Source organism: Anas platyrhynchos, chromosome 11 (assembly GCF_047663525.1).
Source record: "Anas platyrhynchos isolate ZD024472 breed Pekin duck chromosome 11, IASCAAS_PekinDuck_T2T, whole genome shotgun sequence".
NCBI lineage: Eukaryota > Metazoa > Chordata > Aves > Anseriformes > Anatidae > Anas > Anas platyrhynchos.
This window is the reverse complement of record NC_092597.1, coordinates 12,696,737-12,722,622: the sequence shown is the minus strand read 5'-3', so window position 1 is coordinate 12,722,622 and position 25,886 is coordinate 12,696,737. Positions and strand designations below refer to the sequence as shown.

At 53.1% G+C, this 25,886-nt stretch overlaps 1 protein-coding gene across 2 annotated transcripts; it reads left to right on the top strand.

The window, feature by feature from the left end:
- The first annotated feature begins 1,067 nt into the window (after window positions 1-1,067).
- Window positions 1,068-25,756, top strand: EDC3 (enhancer of mRNA decapping 3). Of its 2 annotated transcripts, none has more exons than XM_027466624.3 (7): window positions 1,068-1,224; window positions 3,077-3,258; window positions 4,661-4,974; window positions 11,526-11,861; window positions 19,599-19,752; window positions 21,196-21,413; window positions 22,515-25,756. In XM_027466624.3, exons 2-7 carry the CDS (start codon window positions 3,095-3,097, stop codon window positions 22,847-22,849), a joined length of 1,521 nt encoding a protein of 506 aa, XP_027322425.1. In that variant the 5' UTR covers window positions 1,068-1,224; window positions 3,077-3,094; the 3' UTR covers window positions 22,850-25,756. The 2 variants fall into 2 exon arrangements, with proteins under 2 accessions (XP_027322425.1, XP_027322426.1); XM_027466625.3 differs by lacking the exon at window positions 1,068-1,224 and adding an exon at window positions 1,715-1,862.
- Window positions 25,757-25,886: the final 130 nt, after the last annotated feature.

Sequence of the window (25,886 nt, the reverse complement as noted above, 5' to 3'; positions counted from 1 at the left end):
CAAGCAGAGCTACAGACTGGGAGATGAGTGGTTGGAGAGCTGCCAGGCAGAGAAGGACCTGGGAGTGATGGTGGACAGTCGGCTGAATATGAGACAGCAGTGTGCTCAGGTGGCCAAGAAGGCCAACGGCATTCTGGCTTGTATCAGAAGCAGTGTGGCCAGCAGGGCTAGGGAGGTGATCGTCCCCCTGTACTCGGCTCTGATGAGGCCGCACCTTGAGTTCTGTGTTCAGTTTTGGGCCCCTTGCTACAAGAAGGACATCGAGGTGCTTGAGCGGGTCCAGAGAAGGGCGACAAAGCTGGTGAGGGGCCTGGAGAACAAGTCCTATGAGGAGCGGCTGAAGGAGCTGGGCTTGTTCAGCCTGGAGAAGAGGAGGCTCAGGGGCGACCTTATTGCTCTCTACAGATACCTTAAAGGAGGCTGTAGTGAGGTGGGGGTTGGCCTGTTCTCCCACGTGCCTGGTGACAGGACGAGGGGGAACGGGCTAAAGTTGCTCCAGGGGAGTTTTAGGTTAGATGTTAGGAAGATCTTCTTTACTGAAAGGGTTGTTAGGCACTGGAACGGGCTGCCCAGGGAGGTGGTGGAGTCACCATCCCTGGAAGTCTTCAAAAGACGTTTAGATGTAGAGCTTAGGGATATGGTTTAGTGGGGACTGTTAGTGTTAGGTTAGAGGTTGGACTCGATGATCTTGAGGTCTCTTCCAACCTAGAAATTCTGTGATTCTGTGATTCTGTATTATGGGATGGCAGAGGTGCCATGGGGGTGTCACACAGGTATTATGGGATGGCGGGGGTGCCATGGAGGTGCCATGGGGGTGTCACACAGGTATTATGGGATGGCAGAGGTGCTATGGAGGTGTCACACAGGTATTATGGGATGGCGGGGGTGCCATGGAGGTGCCATGGAGGTGTAACACAGGTATTATGGGATGGTGGGGGTGCCATGGAGGCGCCCCTGAGGTACCACCGAGGCACCTGGAGGTGTGACGTAGCAGCCTCGCCCCGCGCATGCGCCCCTCAGCGCTCGGCGCTGCACCTTGTGCCCGCCGCCCTCCCACCCCGCCCCCTTCCCCCGCGGTGCGCATGCGCCACGCTCTATTCCTCCACTCCTCTCTATGATCTCCCTCCGGCAGCTAGAGCGGCTCGGCGCGGCGGGGCAGGAAGTGACGTAGCGGGCGGGCGGCGCGGAGGCGGAGGGGCGGCGGGCGACGAGCGGCAGCCGCAGGTGAGGCGGGGCCGGGCCGGGGGGCCGGGAGGGGACCGGGGAGGGGCCGGGCCTGGCACGGAGCCGCCGGGACGCGAGGCCGCGGCGCCGGGACCCTCGCGGGGCCGCTCCGGTGGCGGCCGGGGCCTGAGGGGAGCGGCCGGGGCGGGCCGCGGCCTGGTCCCGGGCCTGGTCCCGGGCCTGGTCCCGGCCTCCCTCGGGCCCCGGCTCGGCCCCTCGCGGCCCGGGCCCGCCCCCTGCGGCTCCCCCAGCCCCTGCGGCCGCCCCTCGGGCCCGTCGGGTCTCGGCCCGCTGGGCCCCGCGTCCCCGCGGCGCGCTGAGCAGCCCCGTGCGGAGCCAGCGCTGTGAGGGGCTCGGTTGTGGGGGGTGCGGGGCGGTGACGGGCTGCTGGGGCAGCCTGCGGGGGTTGTGAGACCCTCCCGAAGCACGGGTGTCGCTAACAGCTGCTTGGAAAGGGTTGGGGGGATGCAAGGGGCGTGTGGACAGTAACTCGCGATGGGAAGGTGCTGGGGGGGAGGTTTGGCTTCGCAGGCGGGGTGAACAAACGAACGTTTTCCTGTTTCCCACCTGTGCCTGAGTAAATCATCCGCTGCCCGTGTGGCTCCTTCCTTCTCCAAGTGACCAAGCACAAGAGCGAGGTGCTGTGAGGCAGTTCCCCTCCTTTGGGTTTGTTTGCAAGCACACAGAGGGAGCTGTTTGTGTGTTTGTAAAGGGCCGGGGCCTTCTCTAAAGGGTTCCTCTTGAGGTGGTGCTGTGCACTGAAACCTTTGCCTCCTTTTCAAAGAGATGCAAAAGGTGGGAAAGTGAATGAGGTTTTAGCCGTGCTGCAGGTTCTCCAAAATGCATTATTGATGTTCTGCCATCATCTGGGAGTCCAGGTGGTGTTGTCACGAGTCAATATAGACACACAGAAATGGGCAAGCGAGGAGGCTGGTCCTGAGGAACACGTGGCTTGGTGGCCAGATCCCTGTTGGTTTCTTCTTGAAGCCTCCCTGAAGTCTCCTGAAAGCTGGGGGAAGGGAGCTTTTATTGTTCCTGGTGGCATGCACGTGTCCTAGATCTCTCTAGGTGTTTTTTCTTGCATCTTTATTTTCCATAAAGCTCAGGACAGAAAGAGCCTGAAGAGACCTGAAATGTTTCCCACAGAAGCGTGCTTTACGTGCTGATTGTCCCCGGTCACATCCCAGCCTTCCTACCCCCCTGTGCCCCGTAACTGAGTGAATTCCCAGCGTGTTCCCTCTTCCCGAGGGTGATGGCATGAGAGGCAGATAACATGCAGTGGCTGTTCTCTCCCGTGAGCCTGTCAGCTCTCCTGTGGTGCCAGCGAGGCTGTCACCTTCCCAGAGCTGTGTCCTTTCTGGAGCTTGGTGCAGGTGCTAGAAAGCAGCGTGGCTTTGTTTGGCCATCACATTGTGACAGCAATGCTAATCCTGGCCCTGGACAGCACAAAGACTGCTGTGCTGGGCTCCAGCATTGTTTTCTTACCCCCTCTGCACCTGTCTGTGCTCCTTAAGGTGCTGGTTTTAATTTGGAGGTGCTGAGGTCAGTGCCCTCGCTGCTAAGCGCTCACAAAAGCTGTTCTGCTCTGCTGTGTGCACACCAAAGCTTTACAGAGGGAAGGGAAAATGCCCTGGTTGAAGCTCCAGAGAGAACGTACTCAGGCAAAGCTCGGTGCTCTGTTTGGAAGCTGTTAGCCTTGAAATCCGCTACCGAACTATTTCTTCAGTCCTGCAAACAGCGGCAGGGCTTCCAAACGTGCAGGCAGAGCCCTGCGCAGGGCTTTAACATGTTCCTGAGGGAACAGCGGGTTGTTGTTCCCTCACCTTACAGCCAGGCCTGTGCCTCCTTGCAGGTTTTGAGTCCCGGGATCATGGCTACGGACTGGCTGGGGAGCATCGTGTCCATCAACTGCGGAGAAAGCCTGGGCGTCTACCAGGGCCGAGTGTCTGCCGTGGACCAGGTCAGCCAGACCATCTCCCTGACCCGGCCCTTCCACAATGGGGTCAAGTGCCTCGTGCCAGAAGTCACCTTCAGGTTAGTGGTGGTATTTCTCCTGCGTTTGCCAGTCTGGGTGGATATTTTGGGTCGTTTTCCCCCAGAAACATGCTCTTTGTCTTAAATCCTCCTCCTGCTACTGAGCAGCTTCAGGTGAGAAGCACCACTGGCCTTTCTCTCAGCTTGTGTGCAGCAGGGTGCTGTTTTTGGTCTCTGCTCTGTTAGAAGTGCTGCAAGGATCTGTGTGAGCATGTGTGAGTGTATTTGTGTGGGTATTTTCTGTGTATTCTGTGTGTGTGTGCACTTTTTGGGTAGTTGAGGGATTGGCTTACTCTTCATGCTGTGCCCTCAGCAACACATGTTATTAAAGTGTCAGGGAAAGCAGAGGGGGCCACTTAAAATGATGGCCAGCACAGGTAAACTACATGCAGTGGTTAAATCCAGAGCCATCTCCTTTCTCTCCCTGTGTTCTTTCCTCCGTGCAGACAGGGAATGGTTTGGGACCAGGGCGCTGGGTCAGTGCAGTGCTGTTGTGGCTCTCCTGAGTCCCTTCCCACCAGCTCCTGCTAACGCTGCGCTCAAAAAAAACAATAAATAGGAGTCATTTGTCACTGGACACTTTCCTGTTACCTCTGCACCTTTCATGTCACGACAGCAAAGTGCCTGAGTCCCCGATTTTAAAAATAAGACCAAGTGCTGACTGCAGGGAATCCTTTTTTTTTCCTAGAAAACTCTGATTTTTGAAGAGAGTTGGAAGGATGATTCTTTCAGGGCTCTTGCTAACTTCCAGGCTGTTAGTTTTATATCCCAGTTGGGCACAAACTTTAAAAGGTTAAATTGAACACCCCAACTTCTGGTTCCTGTCTTGCAGTCAGTGCAGATGGAGGAGAGGAGGTCTTCGTGACCACTTCTTTGTTTCACTTTGGCTCGTGCTCAGTGCTGTGTTTTTTTTTTTTTTTATCCTATGTCTTGAGAAACAGCGAGCACACCCTTGTCTGAGCACGAATAGCACTAATTTAAGGAGAGCTTTATGTAGGAAGGGATTAAAAGTAGTAGCACCCTCCAGGCTGAGGTTAATTATAATAGCTAGAAACTGCTGAATTAACGCAGGCTTTCTCAAAGATCTGTGCTGGCTGCTTCAATTTTCTGCTTGACCAATCCCTGCTTCAGCTAGGGACAGAACCTACACCAAATCCAGGTGCAGTTTAGAAATACTCGAGATTTTATTTAAAGTTTATGTAATTTCAGGTGAATATTTCAATGCCTGACGTGTAGCCTGTGTTTGAGTATTAAAATGTTTTTTGCCCTTTGTTTTATTGACTATGACATCCAAAAACCTCTGGGTAATGTTGCACGATTTTCTTTCGAGGCTGTTTCTTTAAAAGTACCCCGAACACCAAGTTCCTGAATGTCTGTTTTTCTATTCCTTTTGTTTTTTTAGGGCAGGTGACATCACTGAGCTGAAGATTCTGGAGATCCCAGGCCCGGAGGACAGCAGGCCATGCGGGGAGCTGCAGCAGACAGAACTGGGCATCCCGGGGGTTGGCTGCCAGGTGGGGCCCAGCCAGAACGGCACTGGCAAGATGTTAAAGAAGCCCATGTGCAGCAGCGCCCCGCAGAACATCCCCAGGAGGACGGACATGAAGAGTCAGGACATCATCATCTCCCCCCAGCAGCAGTGCTCCAAGAGCTACATGGATCGGCACGTGGAAACCCTGACTCAGTCCAAAGGCTTTCGGCGTAGGCACAATTCCTGTGAGTATGTGTTCTGTGTTCTGCAGCTCTCCTCTTCGCCTGGGTTGCTGCTGCAGTGCATGCCCCAGTTCAGCTAAAACATCTCAAACGGGTCTGGAAACTTAGGTTTGTTTCCTTTTGTACGTGTGTTGCCACCTGAAGGGCTGGATTTTACCAGTATAGATCTTTCGAGGGTCTTGCACGTGCCTGACATTGTACAGTGAGGTGATGTAACCTCTGCCAGAACCTGGGATGAGCATACAGACAGCGTCACTAAAATGTGCAGCACCTGCCTTACAAACAGAGGTGTGGGTACTGCACAACAAGCCCAGTACAGTGATCCAAAACGCTTCGTTGGGTGAGTGTCATCAGCTGAAGCAGGCTGTTGGGTCTGATCTGTCATTGCTGGCTTGCTGTGGTTGTTTTTACTTTTTATGTTGTTTACAAAAGATGTTCTGTTTCTGTAAGCTTGTAGCTACCTTACCGAAAGGCCAGCAGGGAACGTTGTGCAGAGCTGCTTCTCTGCTGTCCCCGTTGCTATTGCACTGCTGCTAAGAGTTCTTTGGAGGCAGATGCTCCCTACCCTTCCTTGCTGCTGTTTCCAGGTGAAACACCTTTCCTGCTGGACACAGAAGTCAGTGCTGCTCAGCTGAGTAGTGAGAGCAGGGAGCTTTAACTCAGGTGTGCAGCGAGCCTGGTTTGCAGGCTGGGAGGGCTGCAGCAGAATTCACAGTGCTGTCATTTGTCAGTAAAGGCCAGTGTTACTTAGGCTGCACACAGGCATGGTGCTCGCTGTTTCAGAAATGTGTCTGTCCAAACTAACCTTCAGAATCGTACAGGTAAGAAGGAACCACGTACGTGACTTTGTTTATTTGGTTCAGGAGCATTTTGGATCTGATGTTGGTTGTGGTGTGGGAATTTGACGAGCTTTCCAGAGCTAACCTGAGTTGAAACTCTTTTCCCCTCTCGAGGGCTGTTGAAGGAGAACCTCAGAACTTTGAAATGCTGCAGACTGTTCTGTGCCTCTATTGTGAACGAGGTAGAATAAAGAGGAATGTTCACAAAAACTCTCCTGTTGCTTAACCTACTGGTGTGAGGTTAAGAGGTTGGGCTGAAAAGAAGAGGGAACCCACTACAGGAGGCGACAGGGAAAAGGTGTATGGGCACGGGGTGGAAAGGAGGCAGTTGTTTATCAGTGGGACTGCAGTTCTGCCGTGTCGCTGCTGTGTAATTCTTTACCCATCCCTGTTTCAGTCTGCTGGAGACCAGCCCCTCTTGAGCGTGCAAAGAGCAACACGCTGGTGTTTTCTTTGCTGCAGCGTTTCTCAGAGAAGTGTGGTTGACGCCTGTTTATGTAAAAAGTCAGTTCTTCAACCATTTCTTTGTCAAAGTGAATTTTCAAATCTAATTAGTGGAGATCTCACCCCGCGCATTAATCTGCTTCATCAGCATCAAAGGCTGCGAAATGTAGAACTGAATAGTGCTAGTTCATACGAGTTCCTCATTCCTCTTGTGCTTCCTGATTGAAAATGGCCCAGTTGCCAGCCTGTTTTTCCTCTACAAGGAACTAGAAACAACTGATGATGTTGCAAACCTTTTCTATTTAAAGCCCGCACAACCATGACCTATCACAACAGCCCCCTACGAGTCATTACAAACGGTATTTGCTGTGCTGCGTTGGTTAAAAAAAACACAAATTAACGCGCTCTAGTGAGGATGATGTAAAGATAGGATCAGCACGTCTCAAAGCCAGGCATCCGTTATTTTTATTTCTGATCATAAATCTCCAGCCAGCCCTCATGCTGTGCCAAGGCTGGCTGTGCTCGCTTTTTTTTTGCCCTCGGAGCCCCCTGGGCTGCAATTATTGAAACATCAGGATACATCTAGTGTAGTTCATGACTCAAATGTTGAAGCATCAGGATATATCAAGCGTATTTCTATGATTTAGTTCTTTCCATTGCCTTTTTTTTTGTTTTGTCTTGAAAAGAAATGAAAGCAAGGTGAGCAGGGCCAATTAAACAGCGAGATCAAAGGCTGCGCCTTATCTGGAGATAAGGCCTCTGGGCCTCTGGAAGTCTTCCTCCCCCACCAACAGCTCTCGTTTTCTGAAACAGTTGCAGCTCTTCTGATTTCAGTTAATTTAAATCAGTTTACAAGGTTGAGCAGCCTTTTGTTTTAAATTTTCAGAAGGACAAATTCTTAAGTTTCTTATTCCCTTCTGTTTTAAAGTGATGGCCAAGCAGGGTTGGTAGGAGGAGGAAGGCCAGAAAGATGGGGGGGGGGGGTGAAGGCATGTTTTGAGGAAAAACTCTTTTCAAACTACGCTGCCAGCTACCTGGTTATCTGAAGTAACCCCTGCTTTGCTTTCTTCTTGCTGGGCAGAGTCCAGCTGGATTACCTCGCGTAGCACTGTTCAGGCAGCACCTGGTAGGTGTGGGGTGAGCAGCAAGCCTTTCAAACCCCTTCAGCCCACCAGCAGCTCGCAGCAGTTTTACAGAAGCCTGACAGCAGGTCAAAGCCTGTAAGAGAAAATCTGAAACAGGTTGAGCAAGGTGCAGACCGTAAATGAGGTAGAAAATTGAACCCTTGCTCTCTGCAGTGTGCGTGGAGAGCAAGGCAAGCGATGCCTGAAAGGCTCCAGCGTGGAACAGAAGAGGTGGCGGCTGCAGGAATCGAGGCAAGGCCGGGCTGTGATGTCAGCCTGACCTGAAGCTGTGCGGTGCCTGGGCTGGAAGCTAACCTCTCGGTGCCCTTTAGCGTGCTAAGTCAGGGACAAAGTTCCCCCTCGGAGCACTTGTGTGACAGAAATCAATAAACAACAAATAGCAGCCCAGATTACACAACAATGGGTTGTGTGCCCTGCTGGCACGGGGCTCGTTCATGCCAGGGCTGGCGGTAAAAGCTCCCGCAGGGATCTCACAGGAAGGCAGCCAACTCGCTAGAGACTTTACATTTGCTTGTGTGCTATACATGAGTTTTTTTTTCCAATGAAAAAAAAAAATTGGGAAGTATTGTTTAGAGGGAGGCACTTTTCTGTGCAGTGCTGAGCTGCCAGCTTGATGGGGAGCCGTGTGCTATTCTCCTTAGCAAGCCGTGCACAGATGGAGGAGCTGGGCTGGGAGCTCTGGGTTTCGGTAGCCCTGGAAGGCAGTGATCCTCCTGCTGGCCTTCTCTCTCATATTCTTTGAGTTTTCCCCTGCTCCATGGGGTAACGCAGCCCCTTCGGGTGGGTCAGCAGGATGGTGGGGTTGGCACCCGCCGCATTAGCGAGCTGCCCGGGACAATGCCAGCACATCTCGATTTGATGAGGTCTGCTCTTGGCTCCCAGTCGTTGTGTCTGCAGGGAGCCCGGGAGCTTTCCAGCCATTGTTCCTGCAGCTTTCCTAACGCGCCGTTTGGGTCTGTCAGCATTTGCATGCTGCTCGCATCAGCTGCTTCTCTCCCCTGGGCCCATCGCGTGGTGATGCTGCCGGCCCCATGTTTTGTTCCGCAGGTCAGCTGAGGGGAGAGCGGAGTTGTTTGCAGAAGAACCTGGCAGCCGGTGTAGAACTCTTGTTGGGGAACAGGAATGGAGTTGCCAAAACATCGGAGAGCTGCACAAGAGGCAGGCTTGTTCCCATTGTGCTCAGAGCAGGCTCCAGCTTCTTCATCTGAACTTGGAGTCCCTCGCCTGTTGCTTCGCCTGGCAGTCAGGGAAGTGTTTGGAGGGCTCGGCCAGCTGTGTAGCTCTGGGCTCTTGTTTCTCGTGCCGCTGTTAGCGGCAGCGTTAGCTGTGTGTGGTGTTGGCCGCCAGGTCCAGCCCAAGCTGTGTGCAACTTCGGAGCGCTTGGTGTGCCTCCATTGGTTTGGGAATCAGTGGGGCTACTGAAAAGCTTTCCCTTTCTCAAAGCTGTACGTGTGAATGCCTGGTCGCAGCTCCTGGGCTGAAATCCTCCTTGCCAGGAGGCCTCACCCTTTCCCTCCCCCAGGCTGTGTTCATTTGCTAGAAATCCTTGAATTCTGTCCTTCTTGACAAAAGGTGCGTTGCAGCAGTCTGTTCTCACCCAGCTGTTTATAAAAACTCCAAAGTCCGGAGCAGCTTGAGAATCACTGCGTCTGAAAATGAGCTGCCTGCTATAATTAGTAATAATTTCAAATAATTATAAATAGGCTCCAGAAATAGAGTTCTGACAAAGTGTGGTGACGCTGACCGCATGACGCCGCGGCGCTGGTTTCGGTTGCCCCAGCGTGCACAGCAGAAACGTTTCTGACTGGCCCTCGTGCTGAGAGCAGCAGCTTTGAAGCGGCTTTGTGCTACGGCCGGTGGGGTTCTGGCACGGGGAGGTTAGCCTAAATCCTGCAGGCTGCAGGGAAGTGGTCACTGGAAAGGGATTTGCTTTGTTTCTTTACAAGGAAGAAGGGCTCCATGAAGCCTTCGGAAGGTTTGGGGTCTTGTCACCCTCGTTTCGAGGTGTGCAGTGCTGGCCTCTGGCTTGCCTGTGTTCTCAGTTGTTGCAGGACTCGTGAATTGCTGTGTGGTTGGAGACTGGAGCTGCTTGAGAGCGTTGAGGTCTATTTAGTTCAGCTCAGGTTCTTGAGGTACTCTGCTGACTGTTTCAAAGAGCATCCCTGCTGTGGGGGCTGGGAAAGCTTTTGGGTGAGTCACCTCAGCAGCAGAAACAAGTGACGGGCTGCCTAAAATAGGGGGAAAACTAACCAAGAGGGAAAATCCTTCCTGAGACAAAGCTTTCCTAACAGAATAAAAGCAGTGAGGTGTTCCATGCTGCACCGTGACTTTCCAGGGATAAGTTAGACATGGTGTTAGGGGAGCTCGTGGTGAGCTCTGGCAAATTTGTTTTACTGTGACAAAGTCCTCAGTAAGCACCTGGGAGTCCCAGGCGAGGCTGCTTTCCACGAAGGGGTTCCCTGCTCTGGGCTGCAGAGCCTCAGCTGGGTAGGGAAAGTGGAGGGAGCTGCTTTTTATGGCCTCTTCTCTGGAGGGTCTGGGTAAATGTGAATGTTCTGAGCTAACTGCTGCAATTTAAGTGGTGTAATTGAGCTACTGAGTAACTTTGTGGTGGAGAAATGAGTTCTGCTCGTTACCTCAGCCAAAATCGGCACGTTGGCCTCGAACAGACCGGTTCCTGCCCTGGTTCTGAAACGGGTGAGTGCTCCTGCAGGAGCTGGGGCCAGGCTCCTCTGCTGTCCAGGTGACGTGCTCTTCTGTTGCTGGAGCACAGGACTTCACACCTGGGAAATGGGGGAAGTGAGAGATGAGTTTTGGTGGGAGAGAAAGCGGTCTGCCAAGACCAAGCTGGACCTGTCTGTGCTTCTGAGGCGAACAGGTAACTTTGTGGGACACCACAAAGCTTTGGCGTATTGCAGGTCTTCTGGGGTTGATTTCTAAATATCCTCAGATGACTTGAAGTTCTTCTTGCGCCCTTTCATTGATTGCCAATAACATGTAAAACAAAAAAAGTTGCGTTTTCAGCCAGAGCTGTATGCAGGGTGATGGACGAGAGGCACGTGTCATCTTGGTGACTTGGTGGTGATTTGGTTGTGTGTCAGCAAACAGGTTCTGTCTGCAAGCTCATCTGTATAAATAACATTCAGGGGGGTAAAATCTCTCCTAAAACATGAGAAATATGTCAGGGAAGCAAACGCTTCTGGTGTGGTAACAGTTATTCCATCTGTTGGGCAGTGGAGGTGATAACTAATTGCTGAAATGGGCCTGAAATCTTTCCTAGTGTCGGCAGGTTTAACGATGGGTATAACTAACAGGTTAACGTCGTCTGGGCTTGACTGTGTGTGGGTGACCTGCAGAATAATGTAAGAAATAAATAACGGGGTATGTCAGCCTTGTGACTGCGTTTGGGTTTGTACCAGCCCTCAGAGTGAGACTTCTTCAACTTCATGTGAGGGAAACCCGGCTGGCATGGTTACTGATTGGAAATAATTCCCCTTAAATATGTGATACGATGAATAAGTAGAAAAATGCAATATGGGAAAGGGAAAGGACTTCATCTTGGCTTACAGAAATACACACCTAGCGATGGCGAACGAGAGAGAAATACTTTAAGGGGCTTAAGTTCTCCATCAGTAGGTGGCTTACCTGTTTCAGAAGAAAACACCCATGGTAGCCTCTGAAATTTAGGGAAATTCCATGGCAGTCTTGGGCCACATGCCTGCACAAACACAAGCCCAGTGCAGCAGGAATAGTGCAGCCCTAGCCCAGGGCTTGCTCAATACCTCAACACTAACATAACGCTCTCTTACGTTAAATGAGCAGAAATGTTTATTTTGCTACTGGGGTCGAGCTTGTTTTTCCTGCCCTTGCCAGAGGAAAGTCCCTGAAATCTCTTTCCCGGTGCCTCGCGTTGGGTTTTCTGTTGGCGTTACTCACGCCCAGATAAGCTAAAGACGAGGCCTGCAGGTTCTTTGGGAAGCAACAATCCCTTGAGTCAATAGACACCAAACGCGAGCTTTCTTCTTACAAAACTTCCTGAGAAAGCAGGCAAGAAACATGGTTTTGTCCATTGATGACACATTTTTTTCCATTTGTGTATTTTCAACTTGCCTGTATTTTTGTTTAGGGTCGTCCAGCAGCCGCCACCCGAACCAGGTGACCCCGAAGAAGAGCGGCCTGAAAAATGGGCAGATGAAGAGCAAAGACGATGAGTGCTTCGGGGATGACATCGATGAAATCCCAGACACGGATTTCGATTTCGAGGGGAACCTGGCCCTTTTCGACAAGGCAGCTGTGTTTGAAGAGATTGAGACTTACGAGAGGCGGAGCGGCACCCGCTCCCGGGGCACCCCAAGCGAGAAGCCAGCTCGCTACCGGCACGACGAGAACATCCTGGAGTCGGAGCCCATCGTCTACAGACGGATTGTCGTACCCCAGAACGCGAACAAAGAGTTCTGCACTGGTATGCCAGATCCCTTACTGATAAGGATGCACACTCTGCAGCTCTGTTGGGGCACGTGTGGTGGATTGTTTTTCCCCCGGGGGTGTCTGTCAGTGTAACGGGGTACGAGCAGGGGCCATCCTCGTGTGTAAGGTCGGATCCGTGCCTCGCGTCTCCGTACAACCTTTATTTGCCGTATTTCTGAGGTCAGAAATACTCAGATAGGGCAACGAGGTAAGTTGTTTGCAGGGAGAGGCGAAGCTGGAGGTTGCATTAAAAAGAACAGAAACCCAAGTGGAACCACTTGAACCCGTGCTGTGATTTCAGTGGCATGACGAGCGTGCGTGGGCTTGACTGCTGGCAAGGAGGGCTCTTCTTGGGGCTCCAGCATACGGGAGCGTGTCGTAATTCCTGCTCTTTTGGTAGAAGGCAGGGGACTGCAGGTGTTCCTGGTGCTGCTTGGGCAGCAGGTAGAGACTTCTGTGTGGCTGTAAGGAACTTTAAATGTCGGTGGTATGAAGAGAAATGGTTCTGGCTCTTCCCGTCCGTATTTCCAACCACTCGTGTACAAATAGCTTTTTATGGGGGTTTTGGTTCCCCATTGCCTCTATTGCCTGTGTGGTGTTTGTGTGAAAGAACCAAAGCCTGCAAGCCTGGTGTATGCAGAAGGGTTTGTGTGAGGGGCTGACTGTTAGGAATCTTCTTATACACGTGCCACGAGGCATGGCGTGTTCGCTTCATGCTGCTCTTTGTACGTGTTCCCTGTAACTTCAGTCTAGGTGTGGTGCCCTGCCCTCAGCTTGCATCCTTTGTAGCACTTGCAAAACGTAGCAGTAAAGGAAGTTCAGCATCCCAGCAACGTTTCTTTTCCATGTCAGAATAAAATCAAATTTCAGGTCTTTTTGTAGAGAGACACTGAAGTGCTGCACCCTGGTGGTCTGTGTGCTGGGCACGAGGGTAAGCAGGTCCCTGGTCTGTCATTCCTTCTGCTCTGTCGTTCTCCTCTCAGAAACTCCAGCGGGGTGTGAAGTGCTTGGTGGAAGGAAGCTGATTTACACTGATTGGCTGCTGTGCAATTAAACAATGTCAGTTCTTAATGGTTCTGCTGTACAGTGGTAGCTTGGCTTTCCATTTGTGTCCTCTGTTGCCCTGCTGATCCGTTCTGATCCAGGTAAAAATGTCCTGGGTCGCTCTGAACTCGTCCGATTCGGTGTTCTGATTCCAGCAGCTACTTAAGGATAAGTGAAAGACCGGAGGAAGCATGTGGTGAGACTTTCCCCTGAGCGCTCTCTTTGACGATTTTAAGACTTCCTGAAGCAGAAGTGGTATTTTAGTATTAAGAGCTTTTGATGACTTTTTTTTCCTTCTGCTTAATTTAACCTATTCCTCTTTGAGCCTGTGCAAACTCTGTGTTGCTGCAGCATCCTGCGGCATGAAGCTCCCGCAGCTGACTGTGTGAATAAGTACTTCTTCCTTTTTGTGTGAGCTTTTCTTGGTGGTAAACTGGCTACTTGTCAATTCATCTCCCAGCTGGCATGTTCCAGAGGAGCCAGGGCCTCTGTGTGGGTCTGAAACAAAAGCTACCCAAGCATTAGCTGCCAGTTGGAGAAGTACAGCTGATGCAGGATTCTAGAAGTAGGGTTCCTGGAGAAGCGTTGTGCAACAACCAGTAAACACCAGGACAGAATTCAGGGGATGGAAATGGAGTTGTTGGCTAATCTGTGTTGTCCTTTCCTATGGGAGCTCCTGGCTCCCTGTTTGCAGCCCGCTGAAAGGGCTGCTCTTGGCTTGTTTTGCTCTTGGCAAGCCCTCCCAGGGAGGTGGCAAACCCCTCTCCTTTGTAGTTGGGGGGTCTCGCCAGCCTCATGAACTCCTGGGGGGTGCTGAGACTCCCAGGTGGGTTCTGGATTGGTTTGGAGGAGAAGCTGTCGTGTTATGGGCACTGCCAACCGCTGCTCCCTGCTGCTCCTGCCCAGCAGGGCACGGCCCCAGTCCTGCGAGCGGTGCTAGAAGGGTCCCACTGCTGCATAAACGTGGTGTTTCCCACAGAGGGCGGCTTCCTTTGTGTCAGCAGAGGAAGTTTGCTTCTGCTTCGGAAATGCTTCGGGCCGCCTAGCAAAAGCTCTTGTAAACAGCTGTAACTGGCCTGCTGCTGCCAGCCTTCAGCCTTCTGCAGCCAGAAGGACAGAGGGATGGTCAGTGTGCTTGGGCAGTGAGGGGCTGTCACTCGAAAAGCCCAGATCTCTTTGTTTAGCAGCTGGGAGGAGGATGCTGAGCTACAGGCAGGCTGCCTCTCTCAGCAGCTCAGAGAGCGGCAGCTGCAGAAATTAGCTGAGAGTGCCAACAGCCCTGAATGCCGTTATTCTGGGTATATCTGTCACAGGATTTCTTCTTATTATTCTGAATTCTCTTTGTGGAGTTGTTTTTAGACTCCTATAGGGATCTCTGGAAGAAAAAAAACAAAACAACAAAACACAAAACAAAACACATTTTGTTAGCTATAGGGGAAATAAGTACTTTATATTTCTTCCCTAGGCCCGTCTTGAAGATGAGTGTCTTAAAAGAGCTCTGGCCGACAGACTAATTGTTCTGTCTGCTGTAATCCCACAGAGTGATGCTGCTTGGTGACTGACAGCCAGCTCACATCCAGCTCTCGTCACCGTGGGAGAGGAGAAAGGTCTGCGGGATCCTCGCATGCTCTTTTATGCCGTGTTTCCATGGAGCTCGGAAATAAGCAGACCCGTGCAGCAGGAAAACCAGCAAAGTGCTGGTGCCCGTCCTCCAAAAGCTGAATCCGCAGGGCTCCCAATCTGCGTGGTGGCTGCCGGCTGAAAGAAGCCGAGCCGTGTGGGATGTAAGCAAAGCTTGACAGGCACTCGAGTCCCTCAAGATGCTTCTTGGAGAGCTAATTTTGTGGTGCCAGGCACTCAAGTGTGTGTGCTAGTATGTTCGGAAGTAGAGCAGTAAGTCATTGGGTCTGCTGAGGCTGAGGCTTTTGGCTCAAATTCAGCACTGGAGGTTGGATGAAAGCAGCTTGGGTTTGTGTTTCCTTGGGTCCCTGTGCGATTTTTCTTTTTTACCCTCCCAGAGGTTAACACGGTTATCCCTGACAGCCTGCAGGTCAGTTGTCCTCGGTGACAAGAACTTGGGAAAGGCAGTTTTTCTTCCCTCCTTTGCCTGCTGTCTTTACAGTATTTTGTGCCTGAAGTGATCCTGGAAATGCTGAGGGCTGCTTGGTCCTTCAGCGTATCCCCTCTTCGCAGGCCGTGTGCTGTCCTCCGTGGCGTGAAACTTCTGTCTGGCCCAGACAAAACATGGTCAAACTGTACAGGGCAAGAGGGCAGCTTCCCGTGCTGCTGCCCGCTTTCCTGACGAGGAAAGGATGAGTTGTGCAGGGAGAATGGCAAGAATGGGCACGAGAGGGCCGATGTGGATTCCTCTTTCAGCACACCCCTGACTTCACCAGCATGCTGGAGGCTACCTCGGTGTTCCCACGGTGTGAAACGCTTTGGGGTTTGCCCTGCTGGCTCGAGAAGGTGATGCTGGGATGGACAGGAAGAGGGGAAATAGCGCTGGGTGTCTGCCCAGAGGTCTGGAGGAGGGGATTATGGTGGAGAGAGTGGGAATGAAGGTGGGGAGCTGCTCCCAATGTAAATGAGAGCTGGAACCTGAGAGCTTGGCAGTTCTCTGGTGGTGACCAACTCGTGCCCGTTTCTGGGGGCTCCACGTGTGCCTTGTTCCCTGGTATTTCACTGCTCTGTCCTCTCTGGGGCTGGGGCCTGTTGATCTGTCTCTGTTTACCATTAAGCTGCATTGAAAAGGGGAAGTGCAACTGTTTTAACAAACATCTGCCTCCCTGGCAAGGCCGGTTGGTGATGCTTTTGTGAGGTGTGAGCTGTCTGTTCTACTCCTGGAGCCGTCTAGCTAGAGAGCTGAAACGTGGGCTGGTGGGGGCCTCTCTGTCCTTCTGCTGGCTACCAGCACTGACACCGCTGTGTTCGGACGGTGTTTTGGGGTCAGGTCTTCCAGCAGTAGCCACAACACCAACGTTCTGTGGGGGTGTGAGCTCAGAGGAGTTCCTGGCAGGATGGAGTGCCTCTGTTCACTATTGGTGACTCCGTAATCGCATATCGGGCTGTCCAAACTTTCCTTTTGCATTTCTCTCTTCTTCCCTCCTAACAGTGCTTAATCACTGCTAGCACATGCCACACGCGTACCGGGAGTTCTGGTTCACGATGATTAAACCGAATCAAAATCTCCCTTTTCAGCCCAGTTTGATGGGAGGCATCCTCGCACCCCACAAGACCCCATCTTCCTGCTTTCGCACAGGTGCACGCAGTGGGCTTGCACCCGAAGCCTGGCTTGGCGAGCAGTGGATGTTGCTGAAGCAGCACCTTCAGGGGCATGCCGGGATGAGTAGAGGATGGCCGTGTGCCAGGTGGATGAGGTATTCCTTCCTTTCCCTGCAGTGCTGCTGAGGCTTTGTCCAAAGCGGGTTTTCTTCCAGATACCGCCGGTGGTGTGGGATGTGAGCTGTTGCCATCGCAGTGCCTCTTCTGGAAAGTAAGCGGGATTTGTTTCCAGCTCAGCTGCAGGAGAAACTTGAGCTATCTGTGTGTCAAGTTCAGGCTCAAATATCAGGCCAAGAGTTGATATTTGTTTCTCTGTGCTTTCCCTCCCCACACTTCAGGCCTGTCCTTCAAGAAACTCCTTTTCCACATGGTAAGGAGATGGAGGAAGAAAATGTGTGCGTTGGGGCAGATCAGTGCAGAGGGGCCGGGCTCTGGAGCTGGGGCTGGTCCTGTAGTGTGTGGTGACATAAGCAGTGTGGCTTTTCTTGTGCCACGTCCTTTTCTCTCAGCTTTTAGCTCTTCAGGCTGTGGATGACTGGCTCAGAGACTGCGTATCGTGAATGTGGGTCGTGTTTTGGGATCTCTGAGTAGGATGCAGGTGAAGTTAACTTCACCCAACCACAGTTGTGGGGCAAAGCTGCCACTCAGTCCACGTGGATTGTGCGTTGATGCTGGGAGAGGTTACGTTCGGATGGCAGCCAGAGCTTCCACAGAATGTGCCCTAATTAACAATAAGGGCTAGACTGATTTTTTTTTAATCGCCATTAAAGTTGTGGGGGAGATGATTCCCCTTTGGAACAATGTGTGGGGCAAGTAGCTGTGTTTTCCCGAGGCCGCAGGCAGGTGGCTCCAGCCTTGCAGCCAGCACAGGGCAGCAAACAGCCCAGGGATATCCCGTCTGCCCCAAATGCACGCGGGCTGCACCCGCCTCGTGTCGCTGCTGCATGGTCCTGTGGCCATGGGGGTGGTTTTCCTGCAGCCTCTGTGAGTGTAGCGTGGCACGGGGGGAGCTCGAGGAGGTGACTTGTTTGTGCTCAGGGCACAGCGTGCCCCGTAAGCCGAGTGCACTTGGTGTGTAATCAGGCCTCAGCAATGCCCTGCGTGTCACAAAACTGTTCAGTCTTTATCTTTTTTTTCCCAGGCAGCTGTAAAATACATTTATTTAATATTAAAAGGCCCGAGCTAATTTATTTTATTGCCTCCATTACCAAACAATAAAGACGCGCTGTCCAACCCAAACATAATTAAAGTTGGCAGGGGTTCAGTTCTGTTGCAGCCGTGTTATTGTTTGTGGCTTTACACGTCGCCTCCTGGATTGCTTTCTGCCCGAGTTTGTTTAACTCCCTCGGCCTGGCTCCGATAAGCCCGTCTGACTGGTCGGCCCTTGCGTGAGCGCGGAGAAGGGAAGTTCTCTTGGCATCGGAGCCCGCTCTTGAGAGGGAGCAATTAGGACAAAGTGTAGCACATTAAATACAAGCCCCTCCCGTGCCAGTAAGCCCCTCTGCGTTAACCCACTGGGCACTGGGTTTCCTCCGGCCGGTGGGAGCTGTGAAACCTCGCGGTGCCGGGAGAGGAGGAGCTGGAGATGGTGGCACTGCACCAGGTAGGTGAGGACCAAAAGCTGGCTCTTCCACATCCTCGTGCAAAGGTTGAACAGGGAATTGGTTGAGCAGACCCCCTCTGCGGGTCCCTCGCTTCGTGTCAGCAGAGGATGCGCCTCGCCAAGCTGCCAGGCGACACCCTGACCTCGGGTGGCTGGTTCTGAGCCCTCCCTCCGGCTTGAGAAACACAGCCCGGGGAAGGAGCAAAAATGTGAATGGGAACGAGCCCAAGCTGAGCCTTGCGTGACTCCGGAGGCTAAGAGGGTGTGTGAACGGCGGGCAGGTGCGTGACTGGTGTGACAGGCTTAGGATTATTAGTGGCTTATGACTCCAAACGTTCGGCGGCTGCTATCAGGAGCCTGAAATGACTTTGATAATGTGCATGCTTGCATGTGTGCTGCATGTAATAAAAGATTATTAGCAGAGGTAGCTTAATCGGCTGTTAGCATGCGAGGTCAAGTGTTTGAACACGTTTGGTCCCTCCGTGGCTGCGGAGCCCTCGGCTGGCGAGCTCGGAGACGAAAGCCGGAGGGATTCAGCGGAGCAGCCAGGCGGGATGTGCTGATACCTCGCAGGGATACCTGCCACGTGCTCCAAAAACCTCAGGGTGCACAGACCCTGCCGTTACCGCGGCAGCTCGGCTTAGTGGTTTGTGACCAGCACCCCGAGGAAGCGTGGCAGTACAAATGAGAATCCCTTGCGATTAGCAGTGCGCCTTGCCTTGCCTTTCTCATTTGAATGTGGCAACTGCTCGTTACCGCTGGTTCTCATGCTCTTTTTCTGCAAAGGAGCCCGAGCCTGTGAGTAACTGCTAGGTTTCCTCTCAGCGGATGTGCGCTGTGGCTGTTCCCCTTTGAACCCCTATCGCTGCAGAGTGTTTTCACCGGGCCTTTATTATTGCTGTGACTCTGCTCAGCTCTTCTCTCTGAAACGTGAGCGAGGAAGTCTTGCAAAGAATTTCCAGCGGAGCTGAAGCAGCTTTCTGCCTTTGCTTCTGTAAACAACCGGCTCTGTCATGCGGTCCTGGGCACCAAAAATGCCAGTAAGGCCCCAGTCAGTGCTGGTTTATAGGGCAAGCAGCTGGTGATGCTCTGCTGTTTGCCTGAGCTGCAGCAGAAGTCTGAGTCCTGAACCCTTTTCCACCCGTTGTGCCCGTCCCCCTGCACCTTTCCTGCCTGTCCCGTGGAGCAGGAGCTACCAGCCTGTTTCCCAGTACGTCCAGAGCCCTCGCTCAGCTGGACGCTGCTGGGGTTGCTTGTTGGGCTCAGAGCAGTGCTCGTGAGTGACCTGGGCAGGCACTCACGTTGGATTAAAGAGGTGGTGTCTGTGGCTGAAGGTATTCAGGGGTGTCTTGCTGGCTGCAGCAGCAGCAATTTTCTCACCCAACACTTAGCTTTTGCACTCTTCTCTCCATATAACTGGAAATAGTACTCAGGGTTCCTTGTCCTCTGCTACTGAGCCACCAAACAAGTGCTGTGGCTCCCCTCTGAGCAGGCTGCTTTCTTGGGGCAGGGAATCCTCTGTGTTTATTTCCAGGTGAGTTTACTGCAGGGTTGATTTGTGAAGTCGATGCCAGGCTGGCCTGCCTGGAGAAGGAGCGTGTAAAGAATTGGCCAGGAATGCAGAGGAATTGTATCCTCCTGCAGGTGCTGCTCTCAGTGCTTGACAAAACCTCCCTTGTCTGTTTGTCTGTCTGCCTCCTGAGCCGTGTGCTCGCAGACCAGGATCCAGGAGCCTGGATTGCTGCACCGTCCTGGGAAATGTCTCTGATCATGTCTTTGTTTTCTTCCCTCTCTGAATCCTAGACTCCGGGCTGGTGGTTCCGAGCGTGTCCTACGAGCTGCACAAAAAGCTGCTGTCGGTGGCCGAGAAGCACGGGCTGACTCTGGAGCGCAGGCTGGAGATGACGGGGGTGTGCGCAAGTCAGATGGCGCTCAGCCTCCTCGGGGGGCCCAACAGGTAAAGCTCTTCCCTCGAGCTCCCCGGGGATTTGCCCTCTCTAAGCAGAGCTCGCTTCTCTGACCTTGCTCCTCCAAGTGGGGGCAACGTAAAAGAGACTCAGAGGTTACGTGGGAGGTGAGTGTGGTGTGGGTGCCACCCGTGCCTTGTGCTGGCCCGGCAGCTGTCTGCTGTCTGCTTCCTTGAAAGAAAAACCTCACCCAGATGCCGTGCAGACCTGTGGTACCTCACACGTCAGCTCGTTTCCCAGGGATCACGCAAACAAGTGTGAGGCTCAGGCTCCTGAAACGGGAGGAAGTAGGTTTTCGTGTTCTTATTCCCCATTTTTTAATATTCAGCCTCTCTAGGAAGGAACTGGTTGATTTTGCTATCTTGGATGGGTGATTGGATAAGGGCTTCCCTTTGTCTCCGTTGTCCTGGAAATAGAAGCCTCTTGGGCCAAAGATGAAGCAGAGCTGCTGTTTTCTCTCTCCATTTCATGAGCATTTTTTCAGGGAACTTAGCTTTGCACCAATGTAACCCACAGCTGCTGAAACCCTGTCAGAATTTCAGTGAGCTGGCCCTTTTTTGCAAACAACTCAACTTTTCCTTTGTTCAATGGCATCAACAAAACAAAAGTTGGCCAGTGAGAGCGAGCCGTTCAGCTCTTCACAATGCTGAGCTGGCTTTTAGGCGTCTGCAAACATCCTGCCCTTTTGGAGTGCCCGGTTTGGGGGCAGGCTTGGAGTGTGCTTGCTGCTCTTTGCACGAGTGATGTGCCGACTGAAAAAGGTCTGTCCTGGGCCTGCACTTACAGGTTTGTTGGTGCGGGCAGGCACTCACACGTCTTCTTGTGCTGCTGGTAGGTGCTCTGCATGATTTGTTCTTAAAACAGAAGGTAAGCCCGAGCGGTCTCAGTCTTCTGGTCACGCAGTAGCACGTTACTTGCAGCCCAGGACACAAGTGTTGGATTTAAAGCAGTAAGGGGTGAGCTACCAGGCAGCACTGACCCTCTCAGATGAGAAATCTGAGTGCAGAACTGCTCAGCCCTTGTGCTGGTTTTGGAGCGCTGCCTGTTCTTCACACTGCGTCAATCTACTGCAGTTCTTACAACGTCCTTCACAATCAGAGGGGCAGAAGGGGGAAAAGAAGCCTCCTAAAAGTGAAAAGGCACCGATTTGAAGCTTGCTATGTGACTAGTGAAAACGCATCATCAAACAGGGAACAAGTTGGCTGTGTGAGGAGCCGGGCAGGGCTGGGACTGCTCTGCTGTGGGTGCAAAGAGGTCTCGGAGGGAACCTGCAGGCAGAACAGCTCTGTGCTGTCAGCACTACAAAAGGATGTGGGTTCCTTCTTCTTCAGAGGCGACGGAAGGCTTGTAAAGCACCTGTTGATTTGCATCTCGCAGGACGAAGGCGGGAGATCCTTGGCTTTTACTGACGTTTCCCTTCGTTCTCCCCTCAGGCTGAACCCGAAGAACGTGCACCAGCGGCCCACGGTGGCCCTGCTGTGCGGCCCCCATGTCAAGGGGGCGCAGGGCATCAGCTGCGGGCGGCACCTCTCCAATCATGACGTCCACGTCATCCTCTTCCTGCCCAACTTCGTCAAGATGCTGGAGTCCATCACCAATGAGCTGAACCTCTTCAGCAAGACGCAAGGCCAGCAGGTCTCCAGCGTCAAAGGTAAGCGAGGGGCAGAGCTGCTCTGCAGCCCTGTGCCGAGCCGGCGGCACCATCTAGCGGCCCCGCAGGGCAGCAGAGCCTCGAGAGGTCCGACAGTGGAGCAGTTGTGCTGCTGCAGATGTTTCCGGTCTGAAGGAACACAAGAGCTGCTGTCTGGGGCTGAGTCAGACCAGCCATTCTCCCAGGATAAGGCTCGCCTTGTTCAGCATGTCGAAGCAGCAAGTAAATGAGCATCCAACTGCTGTTTCACACCAAGCACGCATCCTCGCTGAGCTGTCAGGGTGCTGGTTTGGAATACACCACACAGTGCGGCGATGCTCTGCCTTCTGTGAGCCAGCTGGCTTCTGGTTGGCGCTCCGCCAGCATTACTTCCAGACCTAGCTCTTTTAAAAGAGCTAGGTTTGGAAATAATTTTAAATTTTGGGGGAGAAACAAGCCTGGGAATTAGGGTACGATGCTTGGTGCTGCAGCAGGGTGGGGGCTGTGCAGTGCTGGTGGAGCCGTGTGCCCGTTATAATAAAACAGTCCTGGCACCGAGTGCTTCATGAAGAGAGTGCAGCAGGTGAGTGCAGTGAAACCAACAGGTCTCGGTGGGGAAGGCAACACCTGCAGCTCCCACGTTGCCATTCCGTAGCGAAGCTAATCAACGTGCTCCAGAGCAATACACGTTTTTTTCCAATCGTGCAGGCTAGAAAACTGCTTTGTTTTTAGTGGAGAAAGTCATCCTCTGCTTCCCTGGGCTGCCCGGGCTGGAGAAGCCAGCTCAGCAGTGCCATCTGGGGCAGGTCTGCTGAACTGCTGGCTGCTCAGTGAGGTTTTGTTTCGGTATCTGGAAGGCTGTGGATGTTCTCCAGCAAGTTCAGGAGCTTTTAAATATTGATGTCAGTGTGTCCTGCAGAAGGACAGCAGTAACAGCCTGTGAGGCCAGACTGTGTGCAGCAAGCCTGTGGGTGCTGGAGGCAAAAAGGAGAAGTCTCTGCTGGTAGAAGGGGAGGAAAAGGGAAGGAGAAGGAAAGAGAAAGAAAAGGAGGGAAAGCCCCGAGCAATGGATCGTGTTTTCAGGCCGCTCCTCGGTGCTCACAGTGCTTGTGTTTCTTTCAGATCTCCCCGATACCCCCGTTGACCTAGTGATCAACTGCCTGGATTGTCACGAAAATGCCTTTCTGAGAGATCAGCCTTGGTACAAAGCAGTCGTGGACTGGGCCAACCAGAACCGGGCACCCGTCCTCAGCATAGACCCTCCCATCAGCGAAATGGAGCAGGGCATCGATGCCAAGTGGTCGCTGGCCTTGGGGCTGCCCCTGCCGCTGGGCGAGAGGGCAGGGCGCGTGTACCTCTGTGACATTGGCATTCCCCAGAAGGTCTTTCAGGAGGTGGGGATAAACTACCACTCGCCCTTCGGCTGCAAATTCGTCATCCCCCTGCACTCCACTTAGAGCCCATCCAGCCCCACGGATCTGAAGGGAGAGAAGAGAGCAGGATGTCTGTCAAATAAAGCTGTCTGGTGGATCCCGGCTAGTAAACTCGTGACGCCTTAAGGATGTGAAGTTCTGGAGAGTTTCCTTCCAGAAGAAAAGTTGTGTATTTAAAAAAAAAAAAAAAAGAAAAAGTCATAAAGTGAAAGCAAAAAAGAAGAAAGCAAACCTTCCTGCAAAGCTGTCTTCATTCTCTTGTGCCATTGTGTGAAGGGACACGCAGGAAGGTGGTGCCTGTCCCTGGCCAAGGCAGCCAGTGCTGCCCCGGCCTGGCCAGGGGGCTGTCGGAGGGGCTGTTTGAGAGGGTCTGCTACAAGCGGCGGGTGGCTCGGAGGATTGAGACTGATTTTCCCAGCCCTTCAAGGTGTCCTGCTGGGAACAGCACCCCTTGGTTGTGTAGAAATAACCTTTTGTTGCAGTTGTACTGGGAGGGAGGAGTTGGTTTTGCTCAGTTCTTTTGGCTCCCCCCCCCTTCTGTTTTTTTTTGTTCACAAAGGCAGCTGCAGCTCGCTGGCTCTCCTGGCCCTCCGCTCCTCAAGGAGAGAGCTCCCTCTTCAGAAAGCTCGTGCCAGGGGCCAGAAGCTCTCAGGTAGCACACGCTCCAGGAACACCCATGTCCTCAGCTAGGTTTTACTCCTGCCCTCTGGCTTTTTCTTTGTTCGGGGAGCGAGGTGTGGTTTGGAAAATAATTATTCTTTTTTTTTTTTTTCTTTCTGGCACAGTGGTTGTCTGAATCGGGGGAGGCGCAGGGAAGCATTGCTCTGCCTGTTCCCTGCTGTGGGTGATGTTTGGGTGAGCTCCCTGTTCGTGCTCTCCGTGCACCTGCAGCTGGCCCTGGGGTGACACAGGAGGTGCCGTGAGCTGAGCTGCGTCTGCCTGCTCCTGGTGCTGTGGCACGGACAGGAGGCGAAGCTCTGCCATCCTCCTGGGCCCTATCCTCTCCCCAAAACTTCTGCTGGTCCTGAACCTGCCCCAGAGCCTGTTCTGGCAGCTTCCAGAGCTTCAGAGGGTGCCTTTCCTCTGGGGCAGCTGGCTTCCAGCTGGGGCTGGAGCACGGGGACAGCTGCCCAGTGCGGGGGAACGGCAGCGCAGTCGGGGCTGGGCTTGTTTGGGTGGTGGGCAGCTGTGAGTCCACAGGTCGGGCACCTGCATTTATTTGCCTTTTATCTGCCTTAGAACACAGGCTGAGTGTCGGAGGAGGAAGGAGGCTGCCCTGGTGGAGCAGGAATTTGCCTGGGAGTGCAGGTGTGACCCTGGGTATGGTGGGAGAGAGGGAGCAAGAGCTGCTTTCTAAGAGCACAGGAGCAGGAGATGCCAAAGTGGCAGAACTTGAGCAAGCTGGGCAGGGATCTTTTAGTGCTGAGGTGGAAAAGGGAAGGGTTTGGGCACTGGGAGTGAGGCCGAGCACCAGAGGGCTGTGACTGCGGGAACGACAAACCCCAGCACGCCCCGAGCAGGGTCTGCTCCAGCTGGGTGTGTGTAAGTCCCTGGCCCCATGGGATTGAGCCCAGGGTGCTCAGAGAGCTGGCTGGTGTCGCTGGGAGACCTCGCCAGTATTTTTTTCAAAGGTCTTGAGAATCTGGATTGCTCCCAGTCAACTGGAGGCTGGTAAAGGTCAGCACTGGTGAGGAGGAAGGCCCTGGTCATTACAGAGCTGCCAGGCTCACTGCAGTGCCTGGTGAGGTTAGGGAAAAGGTTATTCTGGAGCTAGTGAAAAATGCTTGAAAGACAATTTTACTCCCTTTTAGGGCCAGTTCTCTGTGATGCTTTTATAAATAACCTGGGCACGTGTGAAGTGCCCCATCGGCTGCAGCTTCCCCTGCCACATCTACCTCAGCAGGACCCAGGCTCTGCCCCTCTCGGTGTCCGGACCCCTGTTCCTAAAGCTTTTTCTGACAAAATGCTCAGCTGTGGGGCTGGCTGGGTGATGTACAAGTGCAAGGCTTCTCTCTGCCTTTTGTTTCCTCAGCTCATCTTTAACCAGGTGGAGGAGCAGCATCTGGGTGGAAAAGGTGGGCGGTCAGCTGCAGCCTGGTGCTTTAGTACAGTGTTGGTCCTAATCCCTGCATTAATCCCTGCATTTTTCACTTTCCTTACTCAAGACGCTGGGTAGGAGACCCTGCTGCTTAAATCCCTGCTTTTCTTGGCTCCTTGGGGTTTGGCTGCTGACCTGCAGATTGTACCAGTGGGGCAGTAACAGTGTATAAAATATCCAAGGCTTAATCCCAGGGGCCTTGTCTGAAGCTGCGTGAGCCAGGTACCGCCACCCGTGCAGGTTTGGCAGCTGGGCCCAGCTCTGTTCTCACTGTGGGGGGTTTGGGGGAGCACTGGGGCCCTGTGCGAGGCCAGCCATGCAGCAGGAGGGCCCCCACCTTTAAGAAAAAAAAAAAAAAGGAAGAGGCAGAAGGGGAGGACAGGAGCCCTGATGTAAGGAAAAAACTTCCTAATTCCTACCTGGGTGGTGTGTGGGGCACAGCAGGGAGCCTTTACACTGCGCTCCCCTGCTGAAGTTGAGAGGAGCTGGGGGTGTCGAGCTGTGCTTGTTCTCAGTGGCTTACTGGAGGAAGGAAGCAGGGGCCTTGCCCACACGAAACGCATCTTATTTACAGGGGTTACTCTTCTGGAACACCCTGAGGGGCTGGGTCCCGTGGTTCCCCCTTCCCTCACCACACTTTTTAACTGTTTGAGGTCGTTTCTGTCCCCGCACAGGCCCTGCCCATGAGTGCTGCTCTGCTCACTGCCACGTGAAGATCACTGCCCGGCCTCACCGCTCGGTGTTCCACGTGTGACCCCTCTTTGTAATGACTGACTCCTGCCTCTGCGGGGGGCTGCCCTGAAATAAAGTGCAACTATTCATGTGTGCTACAACCGTGCAGCTCTTCATTTGTCTGACCCCACAGGCACAGCAAGCCTGCCTGCTGCTCCATGCTGCTCAGAGGCACGAGGGCAGGGACCAGGGAATTCAGTTTTTGTCCTCCCCTGAAGCAAAGCATCCTGC

What these genes read in the sequence shown, in the direction of transcription:
- EDC3 (XM_027466624.3), top strand. Translation starts at nt 3,095, where the DNA reads ATGGCTACGGACTGGCTGGGGAGCATCGTGTCCATCAACTGCGGAGAA. An exon ending in TCGGCGTAGGCACAATTCCT is followed by an intron (nt 4,975 to 11,525) that starts GTGAGTATGTGT and finishes ATTTTTGTTTAG; the next exon opens with GGTCGTCCAGCAGCCGCCAC. An exon ending in GCAGGTCTCCAGCGTCAAAG is followed by an intron (nt 21,414 to 22,514) that starts GTAAGCGAGGGG and finishes TGTTTCTTTCAG; the next exon opens with ATCTCCCCGATACCCCCGTT.